The 15,637-nt window shown below is 40.6% G+C and overlaps 1 protein-coding gene across 1 annotated transcript in view; it reads left to right on the top strand.

Annotated features, from left to right (window-relative positions):
* Window positions 1–2,529: 2,529 nt before the first annotated feature.
* The window catches only part of LOC144607454 (insulin gene enhancer protein ISL-1-like), a 29,918-nt gene continuing 16,810 nt past the window's right edge, over window positions 2,530–15,637 (top strand). The window contains exon 1 of the mRNA XM_078424318.1: window positions 2,530–2,563. Coding sequence (XP_078280444.1) covers window positions 2,530–2,563 — 34 coding nt within the window. The remainder of the gene's footprint in view (window positions 2,564–15,637) is intronic.

A 15,637-nucleotide genomic window follows, 5' to 3' on the forward strand; every position in this document is an offset into this window, starting at 1 on the left:
CTCCTCCGGGGATGCACTTGATCCCAGCTGCCTGTACCTGTCCCATGCATCCTTCTTGTTGTTGATTAATGTCTCAATTTCCCTCGTCAGCCAAGCTTCCTTACGTTTGCCTGCTTTGCCTTTCACTCTAATGGGGACGTACACATCCTGACCTTTCTTCAATAGATTTTTAAAAACATCCCACTTGGCCAATATTCCTTTCCCCTCAAATAACCTGCTCCAGTCAACTTGAACGAGACCTTCTCTCATACCCTCAAAGTTGGCATTATCCCAGTTAAGCATTTTAACACGTGGACCCTCTCCATCCCTTTCCATAACTATCTTAAACCTAATCGAGGTCCCAAAAGGCTCCTCCACACACACTTCATTAACTTGCCTTTCCCAATTTCCCAACACTAGTTCCAGCGTTGCCCTCTTATGTGTGGGGGCATCCACATACTGCTTAACAAAACTCTCCTGAACATTTTTGAGGAATTGCACCCCATCTAAACCCTTCACGTTATGATTTTCCCAGTCTATATTGGGAAAGTTAAAATCCTCTACTACAACCTTATTTGACCTGCAGCTGTCTGCAATCTCCCGGCACATTTGTTCTTCTAATTCCCGTGGACAATTCGGGGGTCTGAAGTACAACCCCAACAAGGTGATCATCCCTTTCTTGTTCCTCAGCTCCACCCATATAGCCTTCCTAGACGAACCGTCCGTAATGTCACCTCTGAATACAACCGTGACATCCTCTGTAACCAACCGGCTGCTCCCCCTCACTCTTGAGGATGCCGTGCAGCCGCTGCGAGACGTCTTGGACTGTGGCACTAGGGAGGCAGCTCGCCATCCCGGAGTGTCGCCTGCTGCCGCAGAATCTCCTGTCCACACCTCTGATGATGAAGTCTCCCACCATTGTGGCTCTGCCTGACGTCACTCTTCCCCGTTTAGCCTTGGCATCAGGGTTGGAATCACAGCCCTGGCTATTACACAATCTTGTCGTTTCGTCCGCTCCCAAGAGGGTGTACCTGTTTTCAGTAGGTACAGCCACCGGGGTCTCCTGCACTCCACGTGTGCTCCTCTATCTCATAGTCACCCATCTTCGCTCTTCCAGTATCCTCGGTGTGACAACCTCACTGTAGGTCCTGTCCAGGAAAGGCTCATTTTCCCCGATGGCCCTGACGTCATCCAGCCACTGCTCCAGTTCCCCAACACGTTCATTCAGGAGCTGCACCTGGGCACAATTTCTGCAGGTGTAGTTGTCTATCTTGTAAGGTTGGGAACATTGGCCACCTCTTTGCTCTCTTCGACACACATCACAGAGTAGAAAGTGGCAGAATAGAACAATTGGGAAATTGGAATTAAATACAGAAATATTACAAATGAAGTCCTTCAACAGGATTGATCAGACACCCAGAGCGGTGATTGAAACATGAACTGCAATCTACAGTCAGTGTACCTTCAAGAACTGAGGGTACCATGTGATGCATTATTGTAAGTGCCAATGCTGTTATTTTAAGATTTGGCTGTCTTCAATTTTCTTGATAGGTCTACCCTTGCTATTTACTATTTTAAACAGTAAAACTTAAGATAGACACTAATTGAGGATGAATGTTTTTGTAATGTGCCAGATGATAGTATAATAGCTGGATCGCCCCGACGAGGAAGGCCCACCGCCGGCTACGGGAGTCAAGATTGTCCCGTCAACGGAAGGTTAGAGGCCCCCGGCCGCTGGAGGACAAAGAAGGGGGAGATTGAACTTTTTTTCGCCTTCCATCACAGTGAGGAATGTGGAGGAGTCACTGTGGTGGATGTTCATGTTTAAATGTATTTTGTGTGCCCTATTGCTTTTTATTGTTATGGCAAATGAAGTTCCTCGTATTTTGCAAAAACATACTTGGCTAATAAAGTATTATTGGGATTGGGATTTTGAATAAATTTTCCAGTGAACTGGAAGGGAGTTCAAAGGGAATCATAAACAGAGTTCCACTGAGTTTAGATGGAGTGCAGGAAAAAGATGACTGTGACATTTTGGTCGAAAGTGTCACCTTATAGAAGCGCCCAGCCCACACTCTGGATCCTGGCCCTTGTCACAAACCTTCTGTGCTCCTGATCCCTCGTGTTCCCCTGTCTTCGGCTGCAGTAATGTATGGCTGACTTGCGAAGAGTAGGTCCAAGGATAACGAGGATTTAGTGTAGCAATGAATGAGCCGGACGATGAACATTGGGATTTCTGAACAATCGAGATACTGGATCGTTGGAATGTTGCATTCTTCAAAATCAGGGGGATTATAGGGTTGACAGTTTGGGTGTGTCCCAGCAAGATTTGGACACATGTCTACATTATTGGTGGGCAACAAATAAGACAACCATGACATTATGATGGTCTGGGTGAGCTCATCATGGGAATTTGTGAGTCCAAGAGAGCTGGCCATGGAGATTGGTGGGTCTAGGGAAACTGGCCTTGGGGATTGGTTGGTGAAGCTGGCCATTGGGATTGGTTGGTGAAGCTGGCCATGGGGATTGGTTGGTCTGGGGAAGCCAGCCATGGGGATTGGTTGGTGTGATGAAGCCGGCAATGGTAACTAACAGGTGCGGAGATTAATGAGTTGGGTGAGGCCAGCCACATTCTTCTTCTTCTTAAGCCCTTTGCTCCTCTAGGGAGCATTGGCAATTGACAAATGTCCTCCACCTCACTCGGCCAGCCACATTGGTGTAATAAAAAATTACCATAACTCAAGGCATCTTAAGTAAGGACAACTTGTGCCGCTCTCTCAGTTACCTGCCTGTCTTCAATGCTCCTGCAGTGGGATTAAAAGCATGTTCTCCTGGAAGTTCCCTGAATTGGGTGCCCAAGGGCAGCATGGTTCCAATTCTCCCACAATGCTGCACAAGAAATTGCATTATTGCATGCATCCATGATAAGGAAATTATATCAGATTGGCGGATGTAAATTATGCTTTGGCCAACAATGGGATTTACTCCAAGTTAACTTTAATTTTTAACTGTGTGGCTCTGAGATAACCACTGAACTTCTGACAAGGCGGTGATGTAAAATTACTTGTAAATCCATGGTTATTTTAGGCTTCAACGATAACACGGTAAGTTACATTGAAGGGAATATAAAATAGCGAAGTGTAAATGAAAATCAATGTCAGTTTTGTTTATATGACATTTCAGTTTATCATTTCATGATTTTCATTACTAAAAATAAATTAAAGAGAAGCAGAACAAAAGGTTATAGGAACCTTTAGAGAGTGCACAACGGAAATTCCTCATGTTGCACGGGAGAAGATTAAATAATCCACCTCCTTGTCAACTGGGCTTATGAGCTGATATAATTGATAACGTACCCTCAGTTGCCGCACACAGTACCTTTTTATGAACTTAATTATCGGAATCCTTTGCTGAAAGGTCCTCACTTTGCTCCCAGCTTCAAAATACAAATGAGAGAGAGACATAATGTATCCCGGCAAGTTCTCATCCCCACTGTGACATGGCGTATGTCTAGTGAACGGCTGAGATTAACATGTTTATATTAAGAACTGACAATGATAAAATTAGTGCTGAACAATAATAAGATGAAATGGATCCTCATGCAAAGTGCCTATTTAGCATTTATCTTTATGATAGAAACCAATATTTTATCATATTTAAGTGTAGATCCTTCTGTATTTAATCAGAACACCAGATAAAAGACTAAGGCTCGTAAATTTCACTGCCCAATACTTAAAGTAGTTCCTTAATATTCCTGTCGCTGTTTTTCTCGTAGGCAAATGAGGAAATATAAAAGACCTGCTTTTGACATTGGACTCGCTTGCCATGTTTTCAAAGCCCAAGCCATTATAGACTGGTACAAGCTGTCGGAACAAGTAAAATGATCAGTTGCTTATTTTCTGTATTGTTCTCTAATTACCAGAAGTTGCCTATACTTACCCTACCTGTATGTGTATCTGGGAATTACTTGAATCCCTGAGCTCATCGTCTACAAGTTGGGAGCTGCCTATATTCCACCAAAGTCCTCTTGTGAGATTAAGAAAGCATCAAAAATAATTGCTAATGACACAATTCTGAGCATTAGGTTGTGTAGGAAAATAACTGCAGATGCTGGTACAAATCGAAAGCATCACAAAATGCTGGAGTAACTCAGCGGGTCAGGCAGCATCTCAGGAGAGAAGGAATGGGTAACGTTTCGGGTCGAGACCCTTCTTCAGACTGATGTCAGGGGAGGGGGCAGGACAAAGAAAGGATGTAGTTGGAGACAGGAAGAGAGTGGCTTCAATTCTGTGCATTGATACTAACGGATTATTATTAATTATTAAGTAACAATTATTAATTTAAATAATTATTCATTATAATTAAATATTGAACTACATGCACCTGACTTTATATTGTTGTCTTGCAAAGTGCAGATGCCAAATTATAAGATTTAATTATTTTCGCAATGTTGATAGGAATCAGTGGCAAAAATTAGCAGTTGCTAAACAGTACATGCTAAGTAAATATATGAAACTGCATTATGTGGATTGAATTGCGAATCATCTTATCGAGGAAAATTTTAAACCATAAATTTAAGAAAAAGAGTTGCACATGCTGGTAATCTGAAAAGTATTTTTAAGGCGGAGATTGACAGCAGAATTAAAGTTTCAGTAGGTTTCGGACACTGTCTAAAACTTGAACTATAGCCGCCATTCATAAACCAGAGGACCAAAACCACACCCCAAACTCTGATTATGCATTTCCATGTAGCTTTAACTGAGGTTGTAGCACTGTTGCACAATGAGACCAGAATGTAAAACCTTGTGTAAAGAATGCTGTAGTGACTTTTTTTCAGAGGAGAATGTATAGCAAAAATAATCACTGCATGAAGCTTGGTATCCACACAGTGTTTATCATCATCAGATTACTGATGATTACAGTGGCACAATGATGCAGCTGGTAGAGCTTCTGCCAGAGAGCGTCAGAGACCCGGGTTCGATCCTGACCTGGGGTGCTGGCTGTGTGGAATTTGCTCGTTCTCCCTGTAGGTAACCCACATAGGTTTCCTCTGGTTGCTCCAGTTTCCACCCACATCCCAGACATGAACTAGTGTGAATAGGTGATCGATGGTCGGCGTGGACTTGGTGGGCCAAAGAGCTTCTTTCTGCGCTGTATCGCTAAACTAAAACTAAACTAAACTAATACCGGCTAGAAAAGACACATTTTACCATCAGAAACATGTGATCAGTACCATCATGCATTGTCTACTCGGATGATTCTTACAAAATCTATTTAAATCTTGACAATTCTTGAAGCATGAATAAAATAAACAAAAATGAAATGTTGTGGTACTGTACCTGTTACTCCAATATAGTACTGGTTTACATTGGAAAAATAGAATAACATTTCCCATTCAGAGAAGGTTAAGGACCAGGGTGCACAGATATAATTTTATTTATTTTTTAAATGACAAGGGGGTGTTTGAGGAGAAATTACTTTTATTGCGAGTACTTATAATTCAGAATTCACTGTCTGCGCAAAGGTAAAAACAGAATCAATCACTGCTCTCAAAAGGGAATTTGTTTAGGTACTTAAACACAAATAAATTGCAGGATTGTGAGAGAAGAGGGGAAGAATGAGGCTGATAGGATTTTTCTACCGGGAGCCAACAGATTCAATGAACTAAATGGTCTACTTCTTTGTCTGGACAATTCCATGACAGTATTAAATATTTGGTGTGGAATCTTTTAGCAAAATGGATCATTCTATAATTTTAATTTGGTAGGTCATCTTACTTTTCAATGTACAATTCTGAGAACTCTAACTTTTACATAAATGTATACTTGCCCTCCTGTTTGTCTTTGTATTGTGCTCTAAATTTAATAAGAGGATCTGCTGAAAAAATGCAATCCTTCTCTGGGTTTGCAAGGACTTCCCCGCCCCTTACAGTTTCACTAATCAAGAGGCGGGACACGGCTATCGACTCTGCAATACCCCACTGAATGAAAGTGAATCAGGAAGACAGATAGTGAAAGACAGAGGTTTTCAAAATACTCTGGTATTATTCCGTCAACGTCAGCAAGGTAACCATCGGCCTCTCAGAACACCAGAGTACCAGCTTCAATGACAACTTCACCTGATACCAGAGAGGCCATACAGGATCTCAACTTAGGGAAACTGGGAAAACCTTCTAAAAGTAAGATGCGCTTTTTTTGTTTTCAAAACTGCCATTATTTTATTGCAAACTGTTTTTAAAATGTGGATCTAAATACAGACAGCTCGATTTTTTAGATACAGCAGGCTATATTTTGTACATAGATAACACGAGAGAGAGAGAGTATTTTAGATGTGTTCTGCTAACAAGTATTCTCTCGGACAAATGCATAAGTTTTTTCTAACTGTTCTCAATATCCACCGGTCATAAATATGTTTTAGAAATGTTCTATGAATCTCAATACTCATATTTCTTGATCCTGATGATGGTTAAATCTACATATAGTCTTCACCAGGGAGTTATCTCATTTATGTGCATTCAGAATCTGAAGGTAGGAAGTTGTAACAATAAAGGCTGAGTAATTTTATAAATAATATTTTTCTACAAAATACATATTGTACTAATCTGGGAGTGTTGGTAGGTTAGCAGTCTTTTTTTTAGAGAGTTAGATATTAGTTATTCAGTCATGTCAATAAGATTGGAGGAAATATTTATTACTTTGCATCGACATAACATCCTGCAACATATTAATTTATCTTTATGCATTATGATCTATTTCTTTTGAAAAACATTTTTTTGCTCTACAGAAATCACCAAATCTGCTGCTAAATGTTAAATATGTTTAAAGATCTATTTCACCACAAAATATTATTATATTTTTATGTTCCAGAGAAATCACCAAAAATGCTACTGAATGTTAAATGTGTTTAAAAATCTATTTCATTCCAAAAAAATTATAATATTTTTATGTTCCAGAGAAATCATCAAAAATGCAACTGAATGTTAAATGTGTTTAAAGTTTGTCAATATTAGATTGACAGGATGATAATTATTTGTTTAGAACATATTATAAAATTCATTGGTAGACACAAAATAACTCCGCGGGTCAGGCAGCATCTCTGGTGAGAAGGAATGCCTTATAGAATTCATTGATTTGTTTTGTGAGATTGAGTTTTGTGACTCTACCTTTCAAAGTATACACACAAGATGACCCATCAAACATCTGATCGGCTTGTTCGTGTGATAAATGACTAATTTAATTTCTATAAGATCTGGTTCAAGGTACACTGGTCAGAAATTATCCAAATCTAAGAACTTAAGCTGCACCTCCAAGTATTAAAATCCTAAATAGCTTAAATAGCATGACAACTTCACAGTGCAACAAAATCCAAAATACACACTGTTAAAACTAAAACTAAGATCATTGCCACCCTGCCAATGTTGTTCCTCTTTTTTATCTTTCTGAATTATTGACAATAATTCAATCAATTCTGCTGAGTGGTTTTACTGAATGTGATTTTAAAAAAATGTATGTACAGTACATGGCAAGGGAGATATGCAGAAGGTAAATTAGATGAAGCTAAAAACCACTGTCAATTGTCAAGTCAAGAGTGATTATCATATGTACCACTCGAGGAACAATGAAATTCTTACTGGCTGCAGCTTAAAAGGCCTGTAAATGCAATAGTACATAAATGTATAATAATCAATAATACAAGAAAGTAATAACGGTAATGCCAGGTAACATAATAATACAAAACATGGGCAGGGAGGTGGGGGGAGGTGTGTGTGTGTGGGGTGGGGGAGGTGTGTGTGTGAATGTGTGGGGTGTGGGGGGGGGTGCAGTTCTATGAGGATATTGTCTTCCTTGGGACATAAAGACTTGGACATTTTCAGCACATAGTGGGAACCCTTGAGCTCAACATGCCCATTCCAACCAAAAACGATTGTACTCATGTTTATTCCACTTCCCAGTTCTCAGTCCATATCCTTATAAACTTTCACATTTGAAGTGCTCACCTGATTGTTCATACAATACAATAGAATACAATATACAATACAATATCCTTTATTGTCATTGTACAAGTACAACGAGATTTTGAATGTCGCTTCCATATCGATGCTAACAAATCAGATATATAAATAAATCACGGCGAACATGAAAACAACAAAAATGGGGGGGGGGGGAAGGAAAAAAAAGGGGGGAACGAGGTAAAGTGCAAAAAAAGGTTCATGCAGGGGTCAGTTGTGCCAGATGACCCTGGGGACAGAGACAGGTCATGGTGGGCTCTCAGCAGGACCGATTCAGAGCAGCTATAGCTCTCGGGATAAAGCTGTTCCTTAGTCTGGAGGTGCGGGCGTAGAAGGCTTTGTAACGTTTGCCAGATGGAAGTAGTTCAGACGGTGGCATGGGTGTGTGGAGTCCTTGTAGATGCTGGTGGCTTTCCTGAGGCAGCGTGCCTTGTAGTTGTCCTCCAGGGCTGGCAGCTGTGTCCCAATGATCCTCTGTGCTCTGCCAACGACCCGCTGAAGAGCTCTCCTGTCCGCTACCGTACAGCTGAGATACCACACATAGAAGCCATACGTCAGAATGCTCTCTATGGTGCAGCGGTAGAAGGTCGTCAGAAGCTGTTGTGGCAGGCTGACCTTTTTAGCGTTCTCAGGAAAAACAGCCGTTGCTGTGCTTTTTTGACTAGCGCAGTGGTGTTGGTGGACCATGTGAAGTCATGTGAAATGTGTGTGCCCAGAAACCTGAAGCTGGACACTCTCACCACTTCATCCCCGTTGATGAGGACTGGAGCGTATTCCTCATTATGTGACCTTCTGAAGTTGATAATTAGCTCCTTGGTCTTAGTTGTGTTCAGGGACAGGTTGTTCTCTGAGCACCAGCTCGTCAGGTTCTGCACCTCCGCTCTGTAGGCTGATTCGTCACCTTTGGAGATCAGCCCGACCACCGTTGTGACATCCGCAAATTTGACGATGATGTTGGTAGCGAATGCAGGGACACAGTCGTGTGTGAAGAGGGAGTAGAGGATGGGGCTCAGTACACAACCCTGCAGTGTGCCGGTACTCAGGGTGGTGGTGGAGGACAGGTGGAGGCCCATTTTCACTGCCTGAGGGCGCTCCGTCAGGAAATTCAGGATCCAGTTGCATTTTTGCGAGCTGAGGCCTAGCTGGTGGAGTTTGGAGCTGAGCTTGGTGGGGATGACTGTGTTGAAGGCAGAGCTATAGTCTATGAATAGCATCCTCACCTCTCTCCAGGTGAGTCAGGACGGTATGAAGAGCTAGAGAGATGGCGTCCTTTGTGGATCTATTTGCTCTATTTGCTGTGATGAGTGTTCTTGCCTCCACTATACTTTTAGGCTGTTTGGATGATAAAAATAAGCTCATTTAAGTTCTATAAAACCTGTGTCTTCTAGTTATTGACTTCTCTGCCAAGGATTAGAGATCAATCCTGCCCAGTCCGGATAATCTCTCTATAGTCTCCTTTATTCCAGCCTTTTTGGTCTCTGCTCATAACTAGAGTTCACCCGCCCTGCAGTACCATTGTAAGTTATTCTTGCACCACTTCTAGTGCTACCACTTCCTTCCCGTAGCGTGGTGACCTAAGCCATATGTACAACTCCAGCTGTGACCTAGTTTGTGTTATAAAGTTCCCGCCTGACTTCTTTGGTCTCACACCCTAATATCTTCTTTTCTACTCCAGTCTTTGTCACTTACTCCACCTTCACCTGTATCCATCAATCACTTTCCCCACCCCCCTCTCTTTTGCAGCTTTCTGCCCCCCAACTCCATCACTCTGATGAAGTGTCCTGACTTCAACTGTCATCCCTCCACAGATGCTGCCCGACTCGCTGAGTCCCTGCAGCATTTTTGTTTTTTGCTCAAGATTCCAGCATTTGCAATTTTCTATGTCTCCCTTCCAAGTCTTGTATTCCCTGCCTCAGGTAATAAAGGCAAATGTCCCAAATCCTTCACCAACTTACAAACTTGTTCTGTTAATTTCAGGGATCAGTGGACACCCAGTGGAGATTGCACTGTTTACTTAAAAAAAACTATAGTATTAGAGCATTTATCAGGCAATCCCTTACCTGTTGGCCCTCTTGAAATGCATAACTTTACACTTCTTCAGATTGAATTCCATTTGCAATGCCATTTGGATGTAATTTATTTTTTGAATAAAAATATTAAGGTAGAAATCAATATTAATACTAGCTTTGATGGTAGTTTGCACTAATTTAAATTTATGTTTGCCACAACAAAAGAACTGACAGGCACATAATGTCCCATGAAGCAGTATAATACTTTGCAGTATTATAGATCAAGATTAATAACGATCGTACTGACATATTATTATGCATTGAAATGTATACATTCGGTGAACTGCATACAGTCACTGATGACTGAATTACTGTCCGTATGGCCACATGACGTGTTTTTATTTGCAATCTGGTTTGAGACTGAATACATGAGCTGAATCTTTCATCTATATACTAAAACTCTTGTTTGTTTGTTTGTTCCTGAACTACAGCCAAAACGGTACACGATATCACAACAATTTTAGACCCACCTTACTCACCGTCGACCCTTTGATGCTAATGGAAGAAGTTTCATTGAAATCGATGTTATATTTTTTAAGTTATTCACATTTTCAAGTTTAAATCTATCTCCCAGGGAGGGACGGGGGTTGGAGGGAGGGAGGGGGTGGAGGGAGGGGGGAGGAGGGAGGATAAGGGGGATTGAGGGGGATGGTGGGGGAGGGGGAAGGGGGGAGGGGAGGTAGGGGAGGGTGAGGAGGGGGTGAGGGAGGGGAGAGGGAGAGGGGAAGGAGAGGGTGCTGCACCAATGCAGGAGAGGTTTGGGCCCAATGGGTCCACTTGGTCTAATTACAGTTAGTTTTGGATTCAGTAGATAAAGACTGCAGTACAATCTCTATAAGAACAGCAGCACTATTGTGAATGTGGACAGATGCATTACAATTTACTCAAGAGCCTTTTTGCTGTTGTCTAACATTAACTGAAGAATGCACATAACATGAACGTGTTACAGATATTAACTATGAAGCTGAACTCAAGGATTTCTCTCGTGCCTGAAAATATCTTAGTGATTTTGAACCATTTATTTCCATTCATGTTCTTTATAGGATAACAAATATGTCAATTTGTGAAATGGTTTATGTGACAATAATCAGTGTCTAAAGAAGCTTGTTTAATTTAGTTTAGTTTAGTTCAGAGATACAGCATGGAAACAGGCCCTTTGGCCCAATGAGTCCACGCCAACCATCGATCCCTCAGGACGGCCGACTTGGGGCTACTCACTATCCCGCGGTCTAGGCTTAAGCTCAGGGGTGACCGCGCTTTTGCGGTTGCAGCTCCTAGACTGTGGAACAGCATCCCTCTCCCCATCAGAACTGCCCCCTCCATCGACTTCTTTAAGTCCAGGCTCAAAACCTATTTCTACTCCCTAGCGTTTGAGGCCCTCTGAGGGGGCGCTGTGAACTGTTTATGTATGTGCTGTTATGTTTGTGTGCCATTGTATGTTCGTTCTTATTACCTGAACTGATGTACAGCACTTTGGTCAACGTGGGTTGTTTTTAAATGTGCTATACAAATAAAATTGACTTGACTTGACTTGACACACTAGTTCTGGTCGGTGCGGATCTCGAAAACTAACCTAAAAAATGCTATCCCATTTTTGCATTCAGTCCCTAAACATTCAAGGCAAATTTACAGAGGCCAATTAACCAAGAAACCCACTTGTCTTTGAGTATGCGGGAGGAAACTGGAGCACACGGAGGAAACCCACGTTGTCATAGGGAGAATGTGCAAATCCCACACAGAGAGGATCCGAGATCAGGATCGAACCTGGGTCTCTGGTGTTGTGCTGCCCAATGTTCAAATGTATTGTAATTGTAGGTTTTTAATTTTATTCAAAAGAAAGAAAAGCAAACTTTAGAAATATTTTAAAAATCAGAAAATGCTGGAAATAATCAGTAGAATGAGCAGATGCTGTGGAGAGCAACAGAATTACCATTTTTATTATATATTTGTGCTGCTTTAAACTGTGTCTGAACGTAGTCATTGAGGCTCATTGATAACACTTTGAGCTTTCAGTTACATGGTTGTGGATTCATTTTATGACCGAGTGAGCATATAATCTGAATTGAACTAAAAGAAAACCATGGAGGATTAAATTGATGGCACATTTGTTCTCTTTGACACATGTTTCTTCATGACGTTCTTCAAAAAATAGCTAGTGATTTTGGTCAATATTCTATCCTATGCTCATCCCTTAAATTAAAAAAAAGATAAGCTTGCCAACATCTCAGTGCTATTTTGTTGTCCACCACTTCATTCCCTTTCTCAAGTAAAAAACAGGAACTCAACAGATCAGACAACATCTATGGAGAGAATGGACAGATAATGTTTCAGATCAGGAACTTTCTTCTGTCTGAAGAAGGGTCGCAGACTGTAACGTCGTTTGTCCATTCTCTCCACAGATGTTGCCTGGCCCATTGTGTTCCCCAGCACTTTTTTCTTCCAAGATTCCAACATCTGCAGTTTCTTGTGTTTTGATTCCCTTTCTCCCTACATTACAACAGTAATATAATTATAATAGTAATAGTAACTACATTTCAAATGATACTTAATTGTTTATAAATAATTTATTGCATGGAATCATAGATTTTACAACACAGAGTGGAGATTATTTAACCTACTGTGTCTACTCTGACTAAAAAAAAGTTGTTTAAACTATACCTCTTTGCAGCTATTTGCTAAAATGAAATAATACTCAGTTTAAAACTAATTAAAATCATTCATTCTTGAGATTGACACGAGTAACTGCTCAAAATAAGTAACAATTGAAATTTTCAATTTTAACAAAAAAGGAAAATAGCCATAGAAAATTAGTGTTTCATTCTTTCACATTCATAAAGTTATGTGTTCGCAATATATTAATCAAGCATCTTGGTTTAACATTGCATCTTTCAATATGTGAGTATTGCCTCTAGGAATACTGACCAATTGCATGTGTTTATGGATACATAACAGACCAGTTCATGACGCAACGATTTGCTGCCTTACAGTGCCAGAGACCCAAGTTCGATCCTGACTACGGGTGCTGCCTGTACGGAGTTTGTACGTTCTCCCCATGACCACGTGGGTTTTCTCCAGGAGTTCCGGTTTCCTCCCACATTCCAAAGTCGTACAAGTTTGTAGGTTAATTGGCTTTGGTAAGAATTGTAAATAGCCCCTAGTGTTCTCAAAATCTCTGTAAAGCGTCTTTGAGTATATGAAAAGCGCTATATAAATAAAATGTATTATTATTATTATTAGTGTGTTGGATAGTGTTAGTGTATGGGGATCACTGGTCGGTGCAGACTCGGTGGGCTGAAGGGCTTGTTTCCAAGCTGTATCTCTAAAACTAAACTAAAACTACTGAGGTGATAAGACTTGCACAGTAAAAGAGCAGGTAGCCGAGAAAAACTTTCATTGCTATCATTATAAACTTGGTTGCAATATATCATAAGAACAAAATATTTATGTGTTTAACTTTTTTTAATAACTGGAAATGCCTCATTTTGAATAGCAACATCTTGAATGATACAAGAAATAGTAATAGAATTATGTAAACTCGATGAACAATTTAATAATTCTAGCAGATGACACACGAGCAGCTACTCACAAATACTTGAAAGTTATATTTCTGGAAAGTTATAGTCTGGATACTGACTTGAATTATTCAGTGTTAGATTTCATCAGGTGCACTTTCCATGCTGGAAGCTCAATACAGTCAGCACCTTATCATAATTATACTGGGGTATAGTGAGTGAAATGAATATTTCCTCAAAATCTCCAACCCTCCTTCACAATGTTCAACATATAGTTAACAAAATAACTTAAAATAATTCAAAAATAAAATGAAGAAAATAGGGATAATTAGAATGGAATTTTCCGCGATCGTTCCACTTCAAGATTCCTCTGACTTTCATAAATCATTTGATTGAAACATTGTATTCTACCACCACCTATCCATCTATCTGCATTGAAACAGAAATATGAAGGATGGGTTGTGGGCAGTGATGTGATATAATAAATATCTCTGCAAGTCATGCTGGCTGGATAACTCAGAATTAAAAATGTCACAGAGTATTATGACCGGCCTTATGAATGAGGAGATTTGTCATATTAGCCTGTTGGTCGGGATTTATTTGACATGGGTAAGCTATGGAGGAAGTGAAATCTTGAACAAGACATCAGAATCACAAAACATTTTCCTGATGACACCGACCAAAGTATTGATTGATTTAAAAAAAAACGCAAGTTAACTTGATAAATTGAGATGAACAAGTTCACTCTACCCAACATATCCATCCAAAAGGATGCAAGAATTCTTAACAACCAATCCATCTAAAATGATAGCCTGTGCAACTCCAGAAGTCAAATCTATATATTCATACTTTCTTTTGTGAAGAAAGACTTGTTGACTTAAGTCCCAATTTCTTTTTCCCTGTTTTGAACTTATAACATTCATATCATTTTCACTTCTAGCCATTGCCATTTACTCCACCCATCTGCCATTTAAATCCGTCTCATCTACATCCACCTATTACTTGCCAGGCTCAGGCCTGCCCCAGCCTTTCTTTTTCGGCTGTCTCCCTCCCTACTCCAATCAGTCTGAAAATGGGTCCCAACCACGTAGCGTGGTTTGTCCATTCCCTCACAGATGCTGCCTGGCCCGCTGAGTTCCTCCAACTCTTTGTGGTTTGTCCAAGATTCCAGCACCTGTAGTTTCTTGTGCCTCCATGTTATCATTATCATGATTCACTTTGAAGCAAGCATTTCAGGTGTATCTTTCTCTAATGTTCACTAAATCTCAACATTGGCATCGTTTACTTTCTTCCTTAGTAAGATGACAAATCAAAGTTTCTCAACTCCTTTCTTAAAAAGAGAATCAACTTTGGGTTTCTCTGGGCTGCCTTAAGGACTTGAACACCTCTACTGTCCACAGATAGCCACAGTGGCAAATAGTTCTCAAGTTATAATCTGACCAGACAACTATACGTCTTCATTTCTTCTGAATTGGATTCGATATTTTTACAATATATTTAAACATTCTGTCTGCTTTATTAATTGCTACTACACTGATAACAACATTGAACATCAGGCTCGTGTAAGGGCAGCGCAGTGGAGCAACTGGTAGAGCTGCTGCCGCATAGTGCCAGAGACCCGAGTTCGATCCTGACCTCAGGCTCTATGTGTGCGGCCTTTGTACGTTCTTCCTGTGACCGTGTGTGCTTTGTGCGGGTGCTTTGGTTTCCTCCTCCAACTCAAAGACAGGTATGCTTGGAGGTTAATTGCGCTCTAAATTGCCGCTAGAATGCAGGGAGTGGATACAAAAGTGGGATAACATAGAACTAGTAAGAACAAGTCAATTGTCAATAGTCAATAGTCAATTTATTTGTCACATAAACATAAATGTGCACTGAAATGAAAGATTACCCACAGTCCAACAATAAGACCAATAAAAATAAGCAATAAAAAATATGCAATAACACACAATCATAAACCAACACCAAACAAAAAGAAACATCCATCACAGTGAGTCTCCTCCAGTCACCTCCTCACTGTGATGGAAGGCTAGAATGTCTTTTCTCTTCCCCTGTCGTCTTCTCCCGCG

The sequence above is a fragment of the Rhinoraja longicauda genome, chromosome 28, assembly GCF_053455715.1.
Source record: "Rhinoraja longicauda isolate Sanriku21f chromosome 28, sRhiLon1.1, whole genome shotgun sequence".
Taxonomy (NCBI): Eukaryota; Metazoa; Chordata; class Chondrichthyes; order Rajiformes; family Arhynchobatidae; genus Rhinoraja; species Rhinoraja longicauda.